The following is a 25,032-nucleotide window of genomic DNA, read 5'->3' as shown; positions in this document are numbered from 1 at the left end:
TTTGTATGGAATATCTTGTTGAATCTGCTAATTCTTGGTGATGGGGACAATACAGTATATACAGCCTATATAGAAATGACCAATTACTCACATCACTGATGTTGGCTGCGTTGAGTCTGGCCTGAACGTGTACCGGTAACTCCAGGACGGTGGTGTAATGATGAAGAATGTCCTCACCAGCCGCTTTGTACAGACGCTACGGAGATGGAGACAATACAATAATTTCATAACATTTCATTTATGTGGAAAACATGCAGTAAGCCACAGCAACCAATCAGATTCTTTCTTTTATTGTCTCACATGCACTAGACAGAATAAAGGTAATTCCTGATTGGCTCTTGTGATTCTTATTGTTAGCAAACAAAATGTTACTAGCTGAGCAGCATTTCTTACAATTATTGTGAGAGAACAAGTTCATTATAAATATGATAAAACATTTGTTCCCAGTAATGACGTAACAGCAACATTATAACATCCGCAATATATCCAAATGCAATTTGGATAAATATATAGTCTAATGATCATGTATTTGTCAAATGTAGTTGTGTATATTGTAGCATTAAACAGACAATTATTTTAATGATAAAACAAGAATGTGGTATTTTTTGAGGTTTAAGGACACAAATGGTTAACCACATCTTTTTGTAAAGCCCGGACGATATCCTTGGTTGTAAGTGGAGGAGAGTTGAATATTTTTAGCTCTGTATCATCAGATTTCAGTGTGACTACTTTGGCTGTTGACCAATCCTTACATGATATTGGGCAGGTGGTTGGTGTTCAGGGAGACCTGTATATGGTCTCTATGCAGCAAGTTAGATGAAAGGTAAAGGAATGATTGACTCAAGCTCAGGTTAAAGGTGACCTGCTTGGTGGAAGCAGTCAGTTGATGTCACATCACTCTCTGGGACTGCTAGGTGGAAGAAGAAGATGAGAGTTTTCTGGGATGGCTAGGTAAGAAAAGAGGATGAGAGATATCTGGAAATTCTAGATAAAAGTAGAAGATGAGAGCTGGAAGGATAAAATGAGAGATTTCTGGGACTGCCTATTAGGAGAACAAGGTAAGAGATTTCTGGGACTGCTATGTAGAAGGAGAAGGTGAGAGATTTCTGGGATTGCCAATTAGAAGAAGAAAGTGAGAGATTTCTGGGACTGCTAAGTGGAAGAAGAAGATGAGAGATTTCTAGAACTGCTAGGTAAAAGAAAGAGGTGAGAGTTTTCTGGGACTGCTACGAAGAAGAAGAAGATGAGAGATTTTTGGAACAACTAGATAGAAGAAGAAGGTGAGAGATTTCTGGGTCTGCTACGTAGAAGAAGAAGAAGAAGATGAGAGATTTCTGGGACTGCTAGCTAGAAGAAGGAGAGAGGTTTCTGGGACTGCTACGTAGAAGAAGATGACAGATTTCTGGGACAGCTAGGTGGAAGAAGAGGATGAGAGATTTTTGGAACAACTAGATAGAAGAAGAAGGTGAGAGATTTCTGGGACTGCTACGTAGAAGAAGAAGAAGAGGAGAGATTTCTGGGACTGCTACGTAGAAGAAGAAGAAGAGGAGAGATTTCTGGGACTGCTAGCTAGAAGAAGGCGAGAGGTTTCTGGGACTGCTACGTAGAAGAAGAAGAAGAGGAGATATTTCTGGGACTGCTACGTAGAAGAAGAAGAAGAGGAGAGATTTCTGGGACTGCTAGCTAGAAGAAGGAGAGAGGTTTCTGGGGCTGCTAGCTAGAAGAAGGAGAGAGGTTTCTGGGACTGCTAGCTAGAAGAAGGAGAGAGGTTTCTGGGACTGCTAGCTAGAAGAAGGAGAGAGGTTTCTGGGACTGCTACGTAGAAGAAGATGACAGATTTCTGGGACAGCTAGGTGGAAGAAGAAGATGAGAGATTTTTGGAACAACTAGATAGAAGAAGAAGGTGAGAGATTTCTGGGACTGCTACGTAGAAGAAGAAGAAGAGGAGAGATTTCTGGGACTGCTACGTAGAAGAAGAAGAAGAGGAGAGATTTCTGGGACTGCTAGCTAGAAGAAGGTGAGAGGTTTCTGGGACTACTAGCTAGAAGAAGAAGATGACAGATTTTTGGGACAGCTAGGTGGAAGAAGAAGATGAGAGATTTTTGGAACAACTAGATAGAAGAAGAAGGTAAGAGATTTCTGGGACTGCTACGTAGAAGAAGAAGAAGAGGAGAGATTTCTGGGACTGCTACGTAGAAGAAGAAGAAGAGGAGAGATTTCTGGGACTGCTACGTAGAAGAAGAAGAAGAGGAGAGATTTCTGGGACTGCTAGCTAGAAGAAGGTGAGAGGTTTCTGGGACTGCTAGCTAGAAGAAGAAGATGACAGATTTCTGGGACAGCTAGGTGGAAGAAAAAGGTAGGAGATTTCTGGGACAGTTATGTAGAAGAAAGAGGGGAGTGATTACTGGGACAGCTACACAGAAGAAGCAGGTGAGAGATCTTTGGTAAAAGAAGAAGGTGAGAGATTTCCGGGACAGTTAAACAGCAGGAGGTCTTGAGAGCCCATCTTCATCTTCATAAGCTACTGTAGTTAATTAGAACATTACACCCACTGTTACTACCAGATACAAGTGAAACTGTACTGTCCGTGTCCCCCTCATTGTGGGGAATTAAGCATTCCCAGGATGTTTTGAGAAGACACCTGATCACTTTCTGCTAGCTACTTGAAAATTTCGGTAAAGCACTTCTAACGTGGCTGGTGCCCAGTGATTTGCAGCACACTACCCTCCTGTGGCTAGCTACCACCATCTACAGCCTAAGAACTGTGGTCACATTGGATGCATTAAAGTGGGCACCTACAACACCTGTGATGGCTCCTGCTGTATTGTATAGGAGACCCTCATATAAAATCAATGCAACACGGAAAATGACAGACATAACCGAACATGACAACCTCTAGTGCCGCGTCACTTGCCTCGTTGGTTATCTTGTTGCTGAATTTTGCATGCAGAAGATCCAGAGTGTCCGTCACTGCTGTGTACTTGAGCTTATGTGGTTGCTGCCGGTATTTGCTCTATGTTGAAAGAGGTAAAAAATATACGACCATTAGGAACAACTTCAAATTCTAATAATTAGTGTGTGAGTCCATAATGATGACATGACCTTAACTCTCCACTCCATATAAACAGTGGAAACATAATCCTGAGCCTAAGATCCTTTGTTATCCTTCAAAAAGAAATACCCATTACCTCGCTGATCAGGTTGGAGGCCCTCTTCCTCTCCTCAATGTCCAGAGCTCCTGGGGTGATACAGCCAACTCCTCGCATAAAGCTCAGATCAGACCGGTAGAGTTTCTAGAAAGTATAACAAAAAGTGTTTATTTTAGTTCCATCCCCTTTCTAGGGTCTCATCAAAGTTCTCTATATGTTGTTTACTGATGTATCAGGAATTTGAAAAACATTCCAGCGTATCGAATAAATTCACCGTCTTTTCTGGACACGTAGATGGGACAATATAGCTTGTAGAAGCACAAAGGTTCTACATTAGTTCTTTAACAAACTCAGGTTCATTGTAACAAAACATTTGTCCATTGTGTGTACTATATCATATATAATTATTTATATAGATACATGTTCTAGCCTCACCTCACTCTGGAGCTCGTAGGCCTTTTTAGCAGACATAAGTCTGATGTCATCGGAGAGCGTAGTGTAATGGTGAAGTAAATGGCGGTAGTCCTGATCACTGGCCAAGGCCTGGGCTTTACGGGCGTGCACCAAATTCACCATATCCATTGGGAGGTGGAACTGAGATTTGCTCTTCTCAAAGCCTTTCTTGTATTGGACCTGAGTGTGGACAACATCTACTCATTAAAGAGGTCATAGTATAGTGTTTAGGATTATTGTGTGAAGATTTATTTATATGTGAGGGCAGCACAGTGGCCTAGTGGTTAGCACTTCTGCCTCGCAGCACTGGGGTCATGAGTTTGATTCCCGACCATGGCCTTATCTGTGTGGAGTTTGTATGTTCTCCCTGTGTTTTCGTGGGTTTCCTCCGGGTGCTCCGGTTTCCTCCCACACTCCAAAAAACATACTGGTAGGTTAATTGGCTGCTATCAAAATTTATCCTAGTCTCTGTCTGTCTGTCTGTCTCCCTCTCTGTCTGTCTCTGTGTGTGAGTGTGTGTCTATATTAGGGAATTTAGACTGTAAGCTCCAATGGGGCAGGGTCTGATGTGAATGAGTTCTCTGTACAGCGCTGCGGAATTAGTGGCGCTATATAAATAAATGATGATGATATGTTTTGAAAGTCAAGCAGAAAATGTGATATGATGGGTGTGTGGGAGAGAAGTAGAAGGTCTGGGATGTGTAGTATAAGTAGCAGTGTAATAATGACATGATGGGTGTGTGGGATAGAAGTAGAAGGTCTGGGCTGTGTAGTATAAGTAGCAGTGTAGTAATGACATGATGGGTGTGTGGGATAGAAGTAGAAGGTCTGGGCTCTGTAGTATAAGTAGCAGTGTAGTAATGACATGATGGGTGTGTGGGATAGAAGTAGAAGGTCTGGGCTGTGTAGTATAAGTAGCAGTGTAGTAATGACATGATGGGTGTGTGGGATAGAAGTAGAAGGTCTGGGCTGTGTAGTATAAGTAGCAGTGTAGTAATGACATGATGGGTGTGTGGGATAGAAGTAGAAGGTCTGGGATGTGTAGTATAAGTAGCAGTGTAGTAATGACATGACGGGTGTGTGGGATAGAAGTAGAAGGTCTGGGCCGTGTAGTATAAGTAGCAGTGTAGTAATGACATGATGGGTGCGTAGGATAGAAATAGAAGGTCTGGGCCGTGTAGTATAAGTAGCAGTGTAGTAATGACATGATGGGTGCGTAGGATAGAAATAGAAGGTCTGGGCTGTGTAGTATAAGTAGCAGTGTAGTAATGACATGATGGGTGTGTGGGATAGAAGTAGAAGGTCTGGGCCGTGTAGTATAAGTAGCAGTGTAGTAATGACATGATGGGTGCGTGGGATAGAAGTAGAAGGTCTGGGCCGTGTAGTATAAGTAGCAGTGTAGTAATGACATGATGGGTGCGTAGGATAGAAATAGAAGGTCTGGGCTGTGTAGTATAAGTAGCAGTGTAGTAATGACATGATGGGTGTGTGGGATAGAAGTAGAAGGTCTGGGCTGTGTAGTATAAGTAGCAGTGTAGTAATGACATGATGGGTGTGTGGGATAGAAGTAGAAGGTCTGGGCTGTGTAGTATAAGTAGCAGTGTAGTAATGACATGATGGGTGTGTGGGATAGAAGTAGAAGGTCTGGGCTGTGTAGTATAAGTAGCAGTGTAGTAATGACATGATGGGTGCGTGGGATAGAAGTAGAAGGTCTGGGCCGTGTAGTATAAGTAGCAGTGTAGTAATGACATGATGGGTGTGTGGGATAGAAGTAGAAGGTCTGGGCTGTGTAGTATAAGTAGCAGTGTAGTAATGACATGATGGGTGTGTGGGATAGAAGTAGAAGGTCTGGGCTGTGTAGTATAAGTAGCAGTGTAGTAATGACATGATGGGTGTGTGGGATAGACGTAGAAGGTCTGGGCTGTGTAGTATAAGTAGCAGTGTAGTAATGACATGATGGGTGTGTAGGATAGAAGTAGAAGGTCTGGGCTGTGTAGTATAAGTAGCAGTGTAGTAATGACATAATGGGTGTGTGGGTTAGAAATAGAAGGTCTGAGCTGTGTAGTATAAGAAGCAGTGTAGTAATGACATAATGGGTGCGTGGGTTAGAAATAGAAGGTCTGAGCTATGTAGTATAAGTAGCAGTGTAGTAATGACATGATGGGTGCGTAGGATAGAAGTAGAAGGTCTGGGCTGTGTAGTATAAGTAGCAGTGTAGTAATGACATGATGGGTGCGTAGGATAGAAGTAGAAGGTCTGGGCTGTGTAGTATAAGTAGCAGTGTAGTAATGACATGATGGGTGTGTGGGATAGAAGTAGAAGGTCTGGGCTGTGTAGTATAAGTAGCAGTGTAGTAATGACATAATGGGTGTGTGGGTTAGAAATAGAAGGTCTGAGCTGTGTAGTATAAGTAGCAGTGTAGTAATGACATAATGGGTGTGTGGGTTAGAAATAGAAGGTCTCAGCTATGTAGTATAAGTAGTAAGTAGCAGTGTATTAATGACATGATGGGTGCGTAGGATAGAAGTAGAAGGTCTGGGCTGTGTAGTATAAGTAGCAGTGTAGTAATGACATGATGGGTGTGTGGGATAGAAGTAGAAGGTCTGGGATGTGTAGTATAAGTAGCAGTGTAGTAATGACATGATGGGTGTGTGGGATAGAAGTAGAAGGTCTGGGATGTGTAGTATAAGTAGCAGTGTAGTAATGACATGATGGGTGTGTGGGATAGAAGTAGAAGGTCTGGGCTGTGTAGTATAAGTAGCAGTGTAGTAATGACATGATGGGTGTGTGGGATAGAAGTAGAAGGTCTGGGATGTGTAGTATAAGTAGCAGTGTAGTAATGACATGATGGGTGTGTGGGATAGAAGTAGAAGGTCTGGGCTGTGTAGTATAAGTAGCAGTGTAGTAATGACATGATGGGTGTGTGGGATAGAAGTAGAAGGTCTGGGCTGTGTAGTATAAGTAGCAGTGTAGTAATGACATGATGGGTGTGTGGGATAGAAGTAGAAGGTCTGGGCTGTGTAGTATAAGTAGCAGTGTAGTAATGACATGATGGGTGCGTAGGATAGAAGTAGAAGGTCTGGGATGTGTAGTATAAGTAGCAGTGTACTAGTGATATTGTTGGGGTGTAGTATATAAGTACTGTAGGTGGAACAGTGTAGTGTAACTTACCTCACTGAACAGAGAAGCTGCGTGTACAGAATGTGAGAGGTTCAGGTCATCCTCCAGTCTCTGCTGACCAATCATCTTCCCTTTAGATTTTTCAAACTCCTCCTTATATTTATGCTGAAGGGAGAGGCCAGAAAGACTTATAGATATAAGCTCAGTAAGCGCCAGGGTGTTTGTTAGAATTATAATAAAGTTAAATTATAACACCTCTTTAAACAACCCCAATACTGTTAAATTAATAAATAACATAGTTAATGTTTAAAAATGACTTGATGATAAACACATTCCAGTGTCTTATAGTACAATGTATCATGTGTCTGGATACTAAGTATCTCCTCCGTACAATTAATGTGAGAACTCCGCTGACAGGAAGCGTAATAAGAACTCACGTCACTGATTATATCCCCCGATGCCTTGGCGGCCTGGAACGGAATGGCTTCTAGTTTCAGCTTGTATCCGCTGTCCCTCAGCCGGCTCCATGACTCCTTGTAACGTGTCTATTGGGGGGGCAACAAACACCTTCATATAATTACATTGTAACTTACACTGCTGTTGTGCTAAATGTGAAACCGAACGAGTTAAATCCAGCCAGACCCCTGCCAAGTGCAGCACATGTGAGAGATGGAAATTAGAGGTCTGTTAATCCACAGTCTGCAGATCCCAGAAATACAAGAAACCTCAACATTGTGGGGGATAGAGGATCTTCAGTCCCCCTCAGATGTTTTGCCTGCTCTGGGAGCTCTCTATGAAAATGTAACTCTTCCCCATAATATGCAAATGAGAAAAAAGTACCCCTCATTCTGTGACCCTTTCTTTTTGTTAAGGCCACTGTCTCTCAGTACACAGTATACCCTATACACAGTATGCTGGGCGCTGTACTGTATACTGACCTCACTGATGTTTAGAGCATTGAGTTTTGCTTGTAGCAGTTCCGGCAGCTCCGCAGTGGATGTATATTGGTGCTTTATATTTTCTCCCTGTTCTTTATATTTGCTCTATGGAAATATATATATATATCAACACGCAAAGTGTATCTCAGTAGCCGGTTAACACGTGTTATACTATTTCCGCAAAATTCCCAGCTTACGTCTACTGCCTGGTTGTAGCTAATCCTGGCCTGGATCATCTCTGGGGTGTCCTGGACACTGGTGAACCGTAGCGCAGACGGCAGCTGCCTGTACGATTTCTGTGCATTGTGAGAGGAAGGTGAAAAGTGAAACGTTACATGGACGTAATTAATTTCATACATTATTTCACCACTAGGGGCAGTGTTCATTTGGAGTTTCTAAGAGAAACATAGAATTTGACCTCAGATTAGAACCGCTTGGCCCATCTAATTTGCCCATTTTTTAACCTATGATATCCTCAAACTCAATTTAATCCTAAATTCTTTGTAAAGCTATCCTTATGTCTATCCCAAGCATGTTTAAATTGCTTTACTGTATTATCCTCTATCACCTCTGATGAGAGGCTATTCCACTTATCCACTACTCTTTCTGTGATGTAGTTTTTCCTCAAATTCCTCTGAACCTACTTCCCCCAGTGTCAGTACATGTCCTCGTGTTCTAATACTTCTCTTCCCCCCAGTGTCAATACATGTCCTCGTGTTCTAATACTTCTCTTCCCCCCAGTGTCAGTACATGTCCTCGTGTTCTAATACTTCTCTTCCCCCAGTGTCAGTACATGTCCTCGTGTTCTAATACTTCTCTTCCCCCCAGTGTCAGTGCATGTCCTCGTGTTCTAATACTTCTCTTCTCCCCAGTGTCAGTACATGTCCTCATGTTCTAATACTTCTCTTCCCCCCAGTGTCAGTACATGTCCTCGTGTTCTAATACTTCTCTTACCCCCAGTGTCAGTACATGTCCTCGTGTTCTAATACTTCTCTTACCCCCAGTGTCAGTACATGTCCTTGTGTTCTAATACTTCTCTTCCCCCCAGTGTCAGTGCATGTCCTCGTGTTCTAATACTTCTCTTCCCCCCAGTGTCAGCACATGTCCTCGTGTTCTAATACTTCTCTTCCCCCCAGTGTCAGTACATGTCCTCGTGTTCTAATACTTCTCTTCCCCCCAGTGTCAGTGCATGTCCTCGTGTTCTAATACTTCTCTTCTCCCCAGTGTCAGTACATGTCCTCATGTTCTAATACTTCTCTTCCCCCCAGTGTCAGTACATGTCCTCGTGTTCTAATACTTCTCTTACCCCCAGTGTCAGTACATGTCCTCGTGTTCTAATACTTCTCTTCCCCCCAGTGTCAGTACATGTCCTTGTGTTCTAATACTTCTCTTCCCCCCAGTGTCAGCACATGTCCTCGTGTTCTAATACTTCTCTTCCCCCCAGTGTCAGTACATGTCCTCGTGTTCTAATACTTCTCTTCCCCCCAGTGTCAGTGCATGTCCTCGTGTTCTAATACTTCTCTTCCCCCCAGTGTCAGCACATGTCCTCGTGTTCTAATACTTCTCTTCCCCCCAGTGTCAGTACATGTCCTCGTGTTCTAATACTTCTCTTCCCCCCAGTATCAGTGCATGTCCTCGTGTTCTAATACTTCTCTTCTCCCCAGTGTCAGTACATGTCCTCATTATGTTCTAATACTTCTCTTCCCCCCAGTGTCAGTACAATGTCCTCGTGTTCTAATACTTCTCTCCCCCCCAGTGTCAGTACATGTCCTCGTGTTTAATACTTCTCTTCCCCCCAGTGTCAGTACATGTCCTTGTGTTCTAATACTTCTCTTCCCCCCAGTGTCAGTACATGTCCTCGTGTTCTAATACTTCTCTTCCCCCCAGTGTCAGTACATGTCCTCGTGTTCTAATACTTCTCTTCCCCCCCAGTGTCAGTACATGTCCTCGTGTTCTAATACTTCTCTTCCCCCAGTGTCAGTTACATGTCCTCGTGTTCTAATACTTCTCTTCCCCCCAGTGTCAGTACATGTCCTCGTATTCTAATACTTCTCTCCCCCCAGTGTCAGTGCATGTCCTCGTGTTCTAATACTTCTCTTCCCTCCAGTGTCAGTACATGTCCTCGTGTTTCTAATACTTCTCTTCCCCCAGTGTCAGTGCATGTCCTCGTGTTCTAATACTTCTCTTCCTCCCAGTGTCAGTACATGTCCTCGTGTTCTAATACTTCTCTCTCCCTCCCAGTGTCAGTACATGTCCTCGTATTCTAAATACTTCTCTCCCCCCAGTGTCAGTGCATGTCCTCGTGTTCTAATACTTCTCTTCCCCCCAGTGTCAGTACATGTCCTTGTGTTCTAATACTTCTCTTCCCTCCAGTGTCAGTACATGTCCCTCATGTTCTAATACTTCTCTTCCCCCCAGTGTCAGTACATGTCCTCATGTTCTAATACTTCTCTTGCCCCCAGTGTCAGTACATGTCCTCGTATTCTAATACTTCTCTCCCCCCCAGTGTCAGTGCATGTCCTCGTGTTCTAATACTTCTCTTCCCCCCCAGTGTCAGTACATGTCCTCAGTGTTCTAATACTTCTCTTCCCCCCAGTGTCAGTACATGTCCTCGTGTTCTAATACTTCTCTTCCCCCCAGTGTCAGTACATGTCCTCGTGTTCTAATACTTCTCTTCCCCCAGTGTCAGTACATGTCCCTCGTGTTCTAATACTTCTCTTCCCCAGTGTCAGTACATGTCCTCATGTTCTAATACTTCTCTTCCCCCAGTGTCAGTACATGTCCTCGTGTTCTAATACTTCTCTTCCCCCCCAGTGTCAGTACATGTCCTCATGTTCTAATACTTCTCTTCCCCCCAGTGTCAGTACATGTCCTCGTGTTCTAATACTTCTCTTCCCCCCAGTGTCAGCACTGTCCTCGTGTTTCTAATACTTCTCTTCCCCCCAGTGTCAGTACATGTCCTCGTGTTCTAATACTTCTCTTCCCTCCAGTGTCAGTGCATGTCCTCGTGTTCTAATACTTCTCTTCCCCCAGTGTCAGTACATGTCCTCGTGTTCTAATACTTCTCTCCCCCCCAAGTGTCAGTACATGTCCTCGTGTTCTAATACTTCTCTTCCCTCCAGTGTCAGTACATGTCCTCGTGTTCTAATACTTCTCTTCCCCCAGTGTCAGTACATGTCCTCGTGTTCTAATACTTCTCTTCCCCCCCAGTGTCAGTACATGTCCTCGTGTTCTAATACTTCTCTTCCCCCCAGTGTCAGTGCATGTCCTCGTGTTCTAATACTTCTCTTCTCCCCAGTGTCAGTACATGTCCTCATGTTCTAATACTTCTCTTCCCCCCAGTGTCAGTACATGTCCTCGTGTTCTAATACTTCTCTCCCCCCCAGTGTCAGTACATGTCCTCGTGTTCTAATACTTCTCTTCCCCCCCAGTGTCAGTACATGTCCTTGTGTTCTAATACTTCTCTTCCCCCCAGTGTCAGTACATGTCCTCGTGTTCTAATACTTCTCTTCCCCCCCAGTGTCAGTACATGTCCTCGTGTTCTAATACTTCTCTTCCCCCCAGTGTCAGTACATGTCCTCGTGTTCTAATACTTCTCTTCCCCCCCAGTGTCAGTACATGTCCTCGTGTTCTAATACTTCTCTTCCCCCAGTGTCAGTACATGTCCTCGTGTTCTAATACTTCTCTTCCCCCCAGTGTCAGTACATGTCCTCGTATTCTAATACTTCTCTCCCCCCCCAGTGTCAGTGCATGTCCTCGTGTTCTAATACTTCTCTTCCCTCCAGTGTCAGTACATGTCCTCGTGTTCTAATACTTCTCTTCCCCCCAGTGTCAGTGCATGTCCTCGTGTTCTAATACTTCTCTTCCTCCCAGTGTCAGTACATGTCCTCGTGTTCTAATACTTCTCTTCCTCCCAGTGTCAGTACATGTCCTCGTATTCTAATACTTCTCTCCCCCCCCAGTGTCAGTGCATGTCCTCGTGTTCTAATACTTCTCTTCCCCCCCAGTGTCAGTACATGTCCTTGTGTTCTAATACTTCTCTTCCCTCCAGTGTCAGTACATGTCCTCATGTTCTAATACTTCTCTTCCCCCCAGTGTCAGTACATGTCCTCATGTTCTAATACTTCTCTTCCCCCCAGTGTCAGTACATGTCCTCGTATTCTAATACTTCTCTCCCCCCCCAGTGTCAGTGCATGTCCTCGTGTTCTAATACTTCTCTTCCCCCCCAGTGTCAGTACATGTCCTCGTGTTCTAATACTTCTCTTCCCCCCAGTGTCAGTACATGTCTTCGTGTTCTAATACTTCTCTTCCCCCCAGTGTCAGTACATGTCTTCGTGTTCTAATACTTCTCTTCCCCCCAGTGTCAGTACATGTCCTCGTGTTCTAATACTTCTCTTCTCCCCAGTGTCAGTACATGTCCTCATGTTCTAATACTTCTCTTCCCCCCAGTGTCAGTACATGTCCTCGTGTTCTAATACTTCTCTTACCCCCAGTGTCAGTACATGTCCTCGTGTTCTAATACTTCTCTTACCCCCAGTGTCAGTACATGTCCTTGTGTTCTAATACTTCTCTTCCCCCCAGTGTCAGTGCATGTCCTCGTGTTCTAATACTTCTCTTCCCCCCAGTGTCAGTGCATGTCCTCGTGTTCTAATACTTCTCTTCTCCCCAGTGTCAGTACATGTCCTCATGTTCTAATACTTCTCTTCCCCCCAGTGTCAGTACATGTCCTCGTGTTCTAATACTTCTCTTACCCCCAGTGTCAGTACATGTCCTCGTGTTCTAATACTTCTCTTACCCCCAGTGTCAGTACATGTCCTTGTGTTCTAATACTTCTCTTCCCCCCAGTGTCAGTGCATGTCCTCGTGTTCTAATACTTCTCTTCCCCCCAGTGTCAGCACATGTCCTCGTGTTCTAATACTTCTCTTCCCCCCAGTGTCAGTACATGTCCTCGTGTTCTAATACTTCTCTTCCCCCCAGTGTCAGTGCATGTCCTCGTGTTCTAATACTTCTCTTCTCCCCAGTGTCAGTACATGTCCTCATGTTCTAATACTTCTCTTCCCCCCAGTGTCAGTACATGTCCTCGTGTTCTAATACTTCTCTTACCCCCAGTGTCAGTACATGTCCTCGTGTTCTAATACTTCTCTTCCCCCCAGTGTCAGTACATGTCCTTGTGTTCTAATACTTCTCTTCCCCCCAGTGTCAGCACATGTCCTCGTGTTCTAATACTTCTCTTCCCCCCAGTGTCAGTACATGTCCTCGTGTTCTAATACTTCTCTTCCCCCCAGTGTCAGTGCATGTCCTCGTGTTCTAATACTTCTCTTCCCCCCAGTGTCAGCACATGTCCTCGTGTTCTAATACTTCTCTTCCCCCCAGTGTCAGTACATGTCCTCGTGTTCTAATACTTCTCTTCCCCCCAGTATCAGTGCATGTCCTCGTGTTCTAATACTTCTCTTCTCCCCAGTGTCAGTACATGTCCTCATGTTCTAATACTTCTCTTCCCCCCAGTGTCAGTACATGTCCTCGTGTTCTAATACTTCTCTCCCCCCCAGTGTCAGTACATGTCCTCGTGTTCTAATACTTCTCTTCCCCCCCAGTGTCAGTACATGTCCTTGTGTTCTAATACTTCTCTTCCCCCCCAGTGTCAGTACATGTCCTCGTGTTCTAATACTTCTCTTCCCCCCAGTGTCAGTACATGTCCTCGTGTTCTAATACTTCTCTTCCCCCCCAGTGTCAGTACATGTCCTCGTGTTCTAATACTTCTCTTCCCCCAGTGTCAGTACATGTCCTCGTGTTCTAATACTTCTCTTCCCCCCAGTGTCAGTACATGTCCTCGTATTCTAATACTTCTCTCCCCCCCCAGTGTCAGTGCATGTCCTCGTGTTCTAATACTTCTCTTCCCTCCAGTGTCAGTACATGTCCTCGTGTTCTAATACTTCTCTTCCCCCCAGTGTCAGTGCATGTCCTCGTGTTCTAATACTTCTCTTCCTCCCAGTGTCAGTACATGTCCTCGTGTTCTAATACTTCTCTTCCTCCCAGTGTCAGTACATGTCCTCGTATTCTAATACTTCTCTCCCCCCCCAGTGTCAGTGCATGTCCTCGTGTTCTAATACTTCTCTTCCCCCCCAGTGTCAGTACATGTCCTTGTGTTCTAATACTTCTCTTCCCTCCAGTGTCAGTACATGTCCTCATGTTCTAATACTTCTCTTCCCCCAGTGTCAGTACATGTCCTCATGTTCTAATACTTCTCTTGCCCCCAGTGTCAGTACATGTCCTCGTATTCTAATACTTCTCTCCCCCCCCAGTGTCAGTGCATGTCCTCGTGTTCTAATACTTCTCTTCCCCCCCAGTGTCAGTACATGTCCTCGTGTTCTAATACTTCTCTTCCCCCCAGTGTCAGTACATGTCCTCGTGTTCTAATACTTCTCTTCCCCCCAGTGTCAGTACATGTCCTCGTGTTCTAATACTTCTCTTCCCCCCAGTGTCAGTACATGTCCTCGTGTTCTAATACTTCTCTTCCCCCAGTGTCAGTACATGTCCTCATGTTCTAATACTTCTCTTCCCCCAGTGTCAGTACATGTCCTCGTGTTCTAATACTTCTCTTCCCCCCCAGTGTCAGTACATGTCCTCATGTTCTAATACTTCTCTTCCCCCCCAGTGTCAGTACATGTCCTCGTGTTCTAATACTTCTCTTCCCCCCAGTGTCAGCACATGTCCTCGTGTTCTAATACTTCTCTTCCCCCCAGTGTCAGTACATGTCCTCGTGTTCTAATACTTCTCTTCCCTCCAGTGTCAGTGCATGTCCTCGTGTTCTAATACTTCTCTTCCCCCCAGTGTCAGTACATGTCCTCGTGTTCTAATACTTCTCTCCCCCCCAGTGTCAGTACATGTCCTCGTGTTCTAATACTTCTCTTCCCTCCAGTGTCAGTACATGTCCTCGTGTTCTAATACTTCTCTTCCCCCCAGTGTCAGTACATGTCCTCGTGTTCTAATACTTCTCTTCCCCCCAGTGTCAGTACATGTCCTCGTGTTCTAATACTTCTCTTCCCCCCAGTGTCAGTGCATGTCCTCGTGTTCTAATACTTCTCTTCTCCCCAGTGTCAGTACATGTCCTCATGTTCTAATACTTCTCTTCCCCCCAGTGTCAGTACATGTCCTCGTGTTCTAATACTTCTCTCCCCCCCAGTGTCAGTACATGTCCTCGTGTTCTAATACTTCTCTTCCCCCCCAGTGTCAGTACATGTCCTTGTGTTCTAATACTTCTCTTCCCCCCCAGTGTCAGTACATGTCCTCGTGTTCTAATACTTCTCTTCCCCCCCAGTGTCAGTACATGTCCTCGTGTTCTAATACTTCTCTTCCCCCCAGTGTCAGTACATGTCCTCGTGTTCTAATACTTCTCTTCCCCCCCAGTGTCAGTACATGTCCTCGTGTTCTAATACTTCTCTTCCCCCAGTGTCAGTACATGTCCTCGTGTTCTAATACTTCTCTTCCCCCCAGTGTCAGTACATGTCCTCGTATTCTAATACTTCTCTCCCCCCCCAGTGTCAGTGCATGTCCTCGTGTTCTAATACTTCTCTTCCCTCCAGTGTCAGTACATGTCCTCGTGTTCTAATACTTCTCTTCCCCCCAGTGTCAGTGCATGTCCTCGTGTTCTAATACTTCTCTTCCTCCCAGTGTCAGTACATGTCCTCGTGTTCTAATACTTCTCTTCCTCCCAGTGTCAGTACATGTCCTCGTATTCTAATACTTCTCTCCCCCCCAGTGTCAGTGCATGTCCTCGTGTTCTAATACTTCTCTTCCCCCCCAGTGTCAGTACATGTCCTTGTGTTCTAATACTTCTCTTCCCTCCAGTGTCAGTACATGTCCTCATGTTCTAATACTTCTCTTCCCCCCAGTGTCAGTACATGTCCTCATGTTCTAATACTTCTCTTCCCCCCAGTGTCAGTACATGTCCTCGTATTCTAATACTTCTCTCCCCCCCCAGTGTCAGTGCATGTCCTCGTGTTCTAATACTTCTCTTCCCCCCCAGTGTCAGTACATGTCCTCGTGTTCTAATACTTCTCTTCCCCCCAGTGTCAGTACATGTCCTCGTGTTCTAATACTTCTCTTCCCCCCAGTGTCAGTACATGTCTTCGTGTTCTAATACTTCTCTTCCCCCCAGTGTCAGTACATGTCCTCGTGTTCTAATACTTCTCTTCTCCCCAGTGTCAGTACATGTCCTCATGTTCTAATACTTCTCTTCCCCCCAGTGTCAGTACATGTCCTCGTGTTCTAATACTTCTCTTACCCCCAGTGTCAGTACATGTCCTCGTGTTCTAATACTTCTCTTACCCCCAGTGTCAGTACATGTCCTTGTGTTCTAATACTTCTCTTCCCCCCAGTGTCAGTGCATGTCCTCGTGTTCTAATACTTCTCTTCCCCCCAGTGTCAGCACATGTCCTCGTGTTCTAATACTTCTCTTCCCCCCAGTGTCAGTACATGTCCTCGTGTTCTAATACTTCTCTTCCCCCCAGTGTCAGTGCATGTCCTCGTGTTCTAATACTTCTCTTCTCCCCAGTGTCAGTACATGTCCTCATGTTCTAATACTTCTCTTCCCCCCAGTGTCAGTACATGTCCTCGTGTTCTAATACTTCTCTTACCCCCAGTGTCAGTACATGTCCTCGTGTTCTAATACTTCTCTTCCCCCCAGTATCAGTGCATGTCCTCGTGTTCTAATACTTCTCTTCTCCCCAGTGTCAGTACATGTCCTCATGTTCTAATACTTCTCTTCCCCCCAGTGTCAGTACATGTCCTCGTGTTCTAATACTTCTCTCCCCCAGTGTCAGTACATGTCCTCGTGTTCTAATACTTCTCTTCCCCCCCAGTGTCAGTACATGTCCTTGTGTTCTAATACTTCTCTCCCCCCCAGTGTCAGTACATGTCCTCGTGTCTAATACTTCTCTTCCCCCCAGTGTCAGTACATGTCCTCGTGTTCTAATACTTCTCTTCCCCCCCCCAGTGTCAGTACATGTCCTCGTGTTCTAATACTTCTCTTCCCCCAGTGTCAGTACATGTCCTCGTGTTCTAATACTTCTCTTCCCCCCTGTGTCAGTACATGTCCTCGTATTCTAATACTTCTCTCCCCCCCCAGTGTCAGTGCATGTCCTCGTGTTCTAATACTTCTCTTCCCTCCAGTGTCAGTACATGTCCTCGTGTTCTAATACTTCTCTTCCCCCCAGTGTCAGTGCATGTCCTCGTGTTCTAATACTTCTCTTCCTCCCAGTGTCAGTACATGTCCTCGTGTTCTAATACTTCTCTTCCTCCCAGTGTCAGTACATGTCCTCGTATTCTAATACTTCTCTCCCCCCCCAGTGTCAGTGCATGTCCTCGTGTTCTAATACTTCTCTTCCCCCCCAGTGTCAGTACATGTCCTTGTGTTCTAATACTTCTCTTCCCTCCAGTGTCAGTACATGTCCTCATGTTCTAATACTTCTCTTCCCCCCAGTGTCAGTACATGTCCTCATGTTCTAATACTTCTCTTGCCCCCAGTGTCAGTACATGTCCTCGTATTCTAATACTTCTCTCCCCCCCCAGTGTCAGTGCATGTCCTCGTGTTCTAATACTTCTCTTCCCCCCCAGTGTCAGTACATGTCCTCGTGTTCTAATACTTCTCTTCCCCCCAGTGTCAGTACATGTCCTCGTGTTCTAATACTTCTCTTCCCCCCAGTGTCAGTACATGTCCTCGTGTTCTAATACTTCTCTTCCCCCCAGTGTCAGTACATGTCCTCGTGTTCTAATACTTCTCTTCCCCCAGTGTCAGTACATGTCCTCATGTTCTAATACTTCTCTTCCCCCAGTGTCAGTACATGTCCTCGTGTTCTAATACTTCTCTTCCCCCCCAGTGTCAGTACATGTCCTCATGTTCTAATACTTCTCTTCCCCCCCAGTGTCAGTACATGTCCTCGTGTTCTAATACTTCTCTTCCCCCCAGTGTCAGCACATGTCCTCGTGTTCTAATACTTCTCTTCCCCCCAGTGTCAGTACATGTCCTGGTGTTCTAATACTTCTCTTCCCTCCAGTGTCAGTGCATGTCCTCGTGTTCTAATACTTCTCTTCCCCCCAGTGTCAGTACATGTCCTCGTGTTCTAATACTTCTCTCCCCCCCAGTGTCAGTACATGTCCTCGTGTTCTAATACTTCTCTTCCCTCCAGTGTCAGTACATGTCCTCGTGTTCTAATACTTCTCTTCCCCCCAGTGTCAGTACATGTCCTCGTGTTCTAATACTTCTCTTCCCCCCAGTGTCAGTACATGTCCTCGTGTTCTAATACTTCTCTTCCCCCCAGTGTCAGTGCATGTCCTCGTGTTCTAATACTTCTCTTCTCCCCAGTGTCAGTACATGTCCTCATGTTCTAATACTTCTCTTCCCCCCAGTGTCAGTACATGTCCTCGTGTTCTAATACTTCTCTCCCCCCCAGTGTCAGTACATGTCCTCGTGTTCTAATACTTCTCTTCCCCCCCAGTGTCAGTACATGTCCTTGTGTTCTAATACTTCTCTTCCCCCCCAGTGTCAGTACATGTCCTCGTGTTCTAATACTTCTCTTCCCCCCCAGTGTCAGTACATGTCCTCGTGTTCTAATACTTCTCTTCCCCCCAGTGTCAGTACATGTCCTCGTGTTCTAATACTTCTCTTCCCCCCCAGTGTCAGTACATGTCCTCGTGTTCTAATACTTCTCTTCCCCCAGTGTCAGTACATGTCCTCGTGTTCTAATACTTCTCTTCCCCCCAGTGTCAGTACATGTCCTCGTATTCTAATACTTCTCTCCCCCCCCAGTGTCAGTGCATGTCCTCGTGTTCTAATACTTCTCTTCCCTCCAGTGTCAGTACATGTCCTCGTGTTCTAATACTTCTCTTCCCCCCAGTGTCAGTGCATGTCCTCGTGTTCTAATACTTCTCTTCCTCCCAGTGTCAGTACATGTCCTCGTGTTCTAATACTTCTCTTCCTCCCAGTGTCAGTACATGTCCTCGTATTCTAATACTTCTCTCCCCCCCCAGTGTCAGTGCATGTCCTCGTGTTCTAATACTTCTCTTCCCCCCCAGTGTCAGTACATGTCCTTGTGTTCTAATACTTCTCTTCCCTCCAGTGTCAGTACATGTCCTCATGTTCTAATACTTCTCTTCCCCCCAGTGTCAGTACATGTCCTCATGTTCTAATACTTCTCTTCCCCCCAGTGTCAGTACATGTCCTCGTATTCTAATACTTCTCTCCCCCCCCAGTGTCAGTGCATGTCCTCGTGTTCTAATACTTCTCTTCCCCCCCAGTGTCAGTACATGTCCTCGTGTTCTAATACTTCTCTTCCCCCCAGTGTCAGTACATGTCCTCGTGTTCTAATACTTCTCTTCCCCCCAGTGTCAGTACATGTCTTCGTGTTCTAATACTTCTCTTCCCCCCAGTGTCAGTACATGTCCTCGTGTTCTAATACTTCTCTTCCCCCAGTGTCAGTACATGTCCTCATGTTCTAATACTTCTCTTCCCCCAGTGTCAGTACATGTCCTCGTGTTCTAATACTTCTCTTCCCCCCCAGTGTCAGTACATGTCCTCATGTTCTAATACTTCTCTTCCCCCCAGTGTCAGTACATGTCCTCGTGTTCTAATACTTCTCTTCCCCCCAGTGTCAGCATATGTCCTCGTGTTCTAATACTTCTCTTCCCCCCAGTGTCAGTACATGTCCTCGTGTTCTAATACTTCTCTTCCCTCCAGTGTCAGTGCATGTCCTCGTGTTCTAATACTTCTCTTCCCCCCAGTGTCAGTACATGTCCTCGTGTTCTAATACTTCTCTCCCCCCCAGTGTCAGTACATGTCCTCGTGTTCTAATACTTCTCTCCCCCCCAGTGTCAGTACATGTCCTCGTGTTCTAATACTTCTCTTCCCTCCAGTGTCAGTACATGTCCTCGTGTTCTAATACTTCTCTTCCCCCCAGTGTCAGTACATGTCCTCGTGTTCTAATACTTCTCTTCCCCCCAGTGTCAGTATATGTCCTCGTGTTCTAATACTTCTCTCCCCCCCAGTGTCAGTGCATGTCCTCGTGTTCTAATACTTCTCTCCCCCCCAGTGTCAGTACATGTCCTCGTGTTCTAATACTTCTCTTCCCCCCAGTGTCAGTACATGTCCTTGTGTTCTAATACTTCTCTTCCCCCAGTGTCAGTACATGTCCTCGTGTTCTAATACTTCTCTTCCCCCCAGTGTCAGTACATGTCCTTGTGTTCTAATACTTCTCTTCCCCCCAGTGTCAGTACATGTCCTCATGTTCTAATACTTCTCTTCCCCCCAGTGTCAGTACATGTCCTCGTGTTCTAATACTTCTCTTCCCCCCAGTGTCAGTACATGTCCTCGTGTTCTAATACTTCCCTTCCCCCCAGTGTCAGTACATGTCCTCGTGTTCCAATACTTCTCCCCCCCCCCCAGTGTCAGTACATGTCCTCGTGTTCTAATACTTCTCTTCCCCCCAGTGTCAGTACATGTCCTTGTGTTCTAATACCTCTCTTCCCCTCAGTGTCAGTATATGTCCTCGTGTTCTAATACTTCTCTTCCCCCCAGTGTCAGTATATGTCCTCGTGTTCTAATACTTCTCTTCCCCCCAGTGTCAGTACATGTCCTCGTGTTCTAATACTTCTCTTCCCCTCAGTGTCAGTATATGTCCTCGTGTTCTAATACTTCTCTTCCCCCCAGTGTCAGTACATGTCCTCATGTTCTAATACTTCTCTTCCCCCCAGTGTCAGTACATGTCCTCGTGTTCTAATACTTCTCTTCCCCCCAGTGTCAGTACATGTCCTCGTGTTCTAATACTTCTCTTCCCCCCAGTGTCAGTACATGTCCTCGTGTTCCAATACTTCTCCCCCCCCCAGTGTCAGTACATGTCCTCGTGTTCTAATACTTCTCTTCCCCCCAGTGTCAGTACATGTCCTTGTGTTCTAATACCTCTCTTCCCCTCAGTGTCAGTATATGTCCTCGTGTTCTAATACTTCTCTTCCCCCCAGTGTCAGTATATGTCCTCGTGTTCTAATACTTCTCTTCCCCCCAGTGTCAGTACATGTCCTCGTGTTCTAATACTTCTCTTCCCCTCAGTGTCAGTATATGTCCTCGTGTTCTAATACTTCTCTTCCCCCCAGTGTCAGCACATGTCCTCGTGTTCTAATACTTCTCTTCCCCTCAGTGTCAGTATATGTCCTCGTGTTCTAATACTTCTCTTCCCCCCAGTGTCAGTACATGTCCTCGTGTTCTAATACTTCTCTTCCCCCCAGTGTCAGTACATGTCCTCGTGTTCTAATACTTCTCTTCCCCCCAGTGTCAGTACATGTCCTCGTGTTCTAATACTTCTCTTCCCCCCAGTGTCAGTACATGTCCTCGTGTTCTAATACTTCTCTTCCCCCCAGTGTCAGTACATGTCCTCGTGGTCTAATACTTCTCTTCCCCCCAGTGTCAGTGCATGTCCTCGTGTTCTAATACTTCTCTTCTCCCCAGTGTCAGTGCATGTCCTCGTGTTCTAATACTTCTCTCCCCCCCCAGTGTCAGTGCATGTCCTCGTGTTCTAATACTTCTCTTCCCCCCCAGTGTCAGTATATGTCCTCGTGTTCTAATACTTCTCTTCCCCCCAGTGTCAGTGCATGTCCTCGTGTTCTAATACTTCTCTTCCCTCCAGTGTCAGTACATGTCCTCATGTTCTAATACTTCTCTTCCCTCCAGTGTCAGTGCATGTCCTCGTGTTCTAATACTTCTCTTCCCCCCAGTGTCAGTGCACATGTCCTCGTGTTCTAATACTTCTCTTCCCCTCAGTGTCAGTATATGTCCTCGTGTTCTAATACTTCTCTTCCCCCCAGTGTCAGTACATGTCCTCGTGTTCTAATACTTCTCTTCCCCCCAGTGTCAGTACATGTCCTCGTGTTCTAATACTTCTCTTCCCCCCAGTGTCAGTACATGTCCTCGTGTTCTAATACTTCTCTTCCCCCCAGTGTCAGTACATGTCCTCGTGTTCTAATACTTCTCTTCCCCCCAGTGTCAGTACATGTCCTCATGGTCTAATACTTCTCTTCCCCCCAGTGTCAGTGCATGTCCTCGTGTTCTAATACTTCTCTCCCCCCCCAGTGTCAGTGCATGTCCTCGTGTTCTAATACTTCTCTTCCCCCCCAGTGTCAGTATATGTCCTCGTGTTCTAATACTTCTCTTCCCCCCAGTGTCAGTGCATGTCCTCGTGTTCTAATACTTCTCTTCCCTCCAGTGTCAGTACATGTCCTCATGTTCTAATACTTCTCTTCCCTCCAGTGTCAGTGCATGTCCTCGTGTTCCAATACTTCTCCCCCCCCCAGTGTCAGTACATGTCCTCGTGTTCTAATACTTCTCTTCCCCCCAGTGTCAGTACATGTCCTTGTGTTCTAATACCTCTCTTCCCCTCAGTGTCAGTATATGTCCTCGTGTTCTAATACTTCTCTTACCCCCAGTGTCAGTATATGTCCTCGTGTTCTAATACTTCTCTTCCCCCCAGTGTCAGTACATGTCCTCGTGTTCTAATACTTCTCTTCCCCTCAGTGTCAGTATATGTCCTCGTGTTCTAATACTTCTCTTCCCCCCAGTGTCAGCACATGTCCTCGTGTTCTAATACTTCTCTTCCCCTCAGTGTCAGTATATGTCCTCGTGTTCTAATACTTCTCTTCCCCCCAGTGTCAGTACATGTCCTCGTGTTCTAATACTTCTCTTCCCCCCAGTGTCAGTACATGTCCTCGTGTTCTAATACTTCTCTTCCCCCCAGTGTCAGTACATGTCCTCGTGATCTAATACTTCTCTTCCCCCCAGTGTCAGTACATGTCCTCGTGTTCTAATACTTCTCTTCCCCCCAGTGTCAGTACATGTCCTCGTGGTCTAATACTTCTCTTCCCCCCAGTGTCAGTGCATGTCCTCGTGTTCTAATACTTCTCTTCTCCCCAGTGTCAGTGCATGTCCTCGTGTTCTAATACTTCTCTCCCCCCCAGTGTCAGTGCATGTCCTCGTGTTCTAATACTTCTCTTCCCCCCCAGTGTCAGTATATGTCCTCGTGTTCTAATACTTCTCTTCCCCCCAGTGTCAGTGCATGTCCTCGTCTTCTAATACTTCTCTTCCCCCCAGTGTCAGTGCATGTCCTCATGTTCTAATACTTCTCTCCCCCCCAGTGTCAGTACATGTCCTCGTGTTTTAATACTTCTCTTCCCCCCAGTGTCAGTACATGTCCTCGTGTTCTAATACTTCTCTTCCCCCCAGTGTCAGTGCATGTCCTCGTGTTCTAATACTTCTCTTCCCCCAGTGTCAGTACATGTCCTCGTGTTCTAATACTTCTCTTCCCCCCAGTGTCAGTGCATGTCCTCATGTTCTAATACTTCTCTTCCCCCCAGTGTCAGTACATGTCCTCGTGTTCTAATACTTCTCTTCCCCCCAGTATCAGTGCATGTCCTCGTGTTCTAATACTTCTCTTCCGCCCCAGTGTCAGTATATGTCCTCGTGTTCTAATACTTCTCTTCCCTCCAGTGTCAGTGCATGTCCTCGTGTTCTAATACTTCTCTTCCCCCCAGTGTCAGTATATGTCCTCGTGTTCTAATACTTCTCTTCCCCCCAGTGTCAGTACATGTCCTCGTGTTCTAATACTTCTCTTCCCCCCAGTGTCAGTACATGTCCTCGTGTTCTAATACTTCTCTTCCCCCCAGTGTCAGTACATGTCCTCGTGGTCTAATACTTCTCTTCCCCCCAGTGTCAGTGCATGTCCTCGTGTTCTAATACTTCTCTTCTCCCCAGTGTCAGTGCATGTCCTCGTGTTCTAATACTTCTCTCCCCCCCAGTGTCAGTGCATGTCCTCGTGTTCTAATACTTCTCTTCCCCCCCAGTGTCAGTATATGTCCTCGTGTTCTAATACTTCTCTTCCCCCCAGTGTCAGTGCATGTCCTCGTGTTCTAATACTTCTCTTCCCCCCAGTGTCAGTGCATGTCCTCATGTTCTAATACTTCTCTCCCCCCCAGTGTCAGTACATGTCCTCGTGTTCTAATACTTCTCTTCCCCCCAGTGTCAGTACATGTCCTCGTGTTCTAATACTTCTCTTCCCCCCAGTGTCAGTGCATGTCCTCGTGTTCTAATACTTCTCTTCCCCCCAGTGTCAGTACATGTCCTCGTGTTCTAATACTTCTCTTCCCCCCAGTGTCAGTGCATGTCCTCATGTTCTAATACTTCTCTTCCCCCCAGTGTCAGTACATGTCCTCGTGTTCTAATACTTCTCTTCCCCCCAGTGTCAGTGCATGTCCTCGTGTTCTAATACTTCTCTTCCCCCCAGTGTCAGTACATGTCCTCGTGTTCTAATACTTCTCTTCCCCCCCAGTGTCAGTACATGTCCTCGTGTTCTAATACTTCTCTTCCCCCCAGTGTCAGTGCATGTCCTCGTGTTCTAATACTTCTCTTCCCCCCAGTGTCAGTGCATGTCCTCGTGTTCTAATACTTCTCTTCCTTTGTAGAATGTTTCCCTCCTGCACCTTGTTATATCACTGGATATATATGAAAGTTTCTATCATGTCCCCCGTTCCCTTCTCTGCTCCAAACTATACATAATAAGATCTTTTAGTCTCTCCGGGTAAGTTTTGTGCTGTAGGCCATGCACCATTTTAGTTGCCCATCTTTGTACAGTCTGTAATGTATTTATATCCTTCTGGAGATACGGCCTCCAGAACTGAACACAGTATCTAGATGAGGCCGTACCAATGACCTATACAGTGGTATTATTACTTCTTTCTTTCTGCTACTGATTCCTCTCCCTATACAACCCAGCATCTGACTTGTTCCTCATTGCTTTGTTATATTGTTTACCTGCCTTTATGTCACCTGAAATAGTGACTCCTAGATCCCTTTCCTCCTCAGTGGTTTCCACTATAGTGCCTTTAATACTGTATTTAGCCTTTGGGTTTTTGAGGCCCAAGTGCACAATTTGGCATTAAACTGTAACTGCCACTCTCTTGCCCATTCCGGTAGTCTACGTAGATACTAGCTGAGCTGGGCTGCTCTCTCCTGATCTATCCTGATATCTCTCTCTCTCTCTCTCTCTCTCTCTCTATATATATATATATATATATATACATCCACACATAGGACCCATCTCACCGCGTCATATTACTGGTACCAGTCATTAGTTCACGCCCTCAGTGGTCACTGGCGACCTCTCACCTCACTAATGAGCTCTGCCGCTTTCTTCGCCTGCATCACGTCCAACGATCCCACAGTTATCCAGCCAACTCCTCTCATCCACTTTAGGTCGGACTTATACTGGTTCTGGAAGAGGAATAGGTGTTTTTATATTTATATTTTTATATACTATACAAGTGTAAAGTGACTACTT

General features: G+C 45.6%; 1 protein-coding gene across 1 annotated transcript in view; it reads right to left on the bottom strand.

Moving 5' to 3' along the window:
- NRAP (nebulin related anchoring protein) overlaps positions 1–25,032 on the bottom strand; it is a 74,301-nt gene that overhangs the window by 10,292 nt on the left and 38,977 nt on the right. Inside the window, exons 25-33 of the mRNA XM_075215657.1 lie at positions 24,861–24,965; positions 7,858–7,956; positions 7,661–7,765; positions 7,160–7,267; positions 6,774–6,887; positions 3,585–3,782; positions 3,189–3,293; positions 2,915–3,013; positions 92–196 (exon numbers count right to left, since the gene is read on the bottom strand). Of these exons, the coding sequence (XP_075071758.1) occupies positions 92–196; positions 2,915–3,013; positions 3,189–3,293; positions 3,585–3,782; positions 6,774–6,887; positions 7,160–7,267; positions 7,661–7,765; positions 7,858–7,956; positions 24,861–24,965 (1,038 nt within the window). The remainder of the gene's footprint in view (positions 1–91; positions 197–2,914; positions 3,014–3,188; positions 3,294–3,584; positions 3,783–6,773; positions 6,888–7,159; positions 7,268–7,660; positions 7,766–7,857; positions 7,957–24,860; positions 24,966–25,032) is intronic.

The sequence above is a fragment of the Mixophyes fleayi genome, chromosome 6, assembly GCF_038048845.1.
Source record: "Mixophyes fleayi isolate aMixFle1 chromosome 6, aMixFle1.hap1, whole genome shotgun sequence".
Taxonomy (NCBI): Eukaryota; Metazoa; Chordata; class Amphibia; order Anura; family Limnodynastidae; genus Mixophyes; species Mixophyes fleayi.
This window is presented reverse-complemented; position numbering and strand designations above follow the sequence as displayed.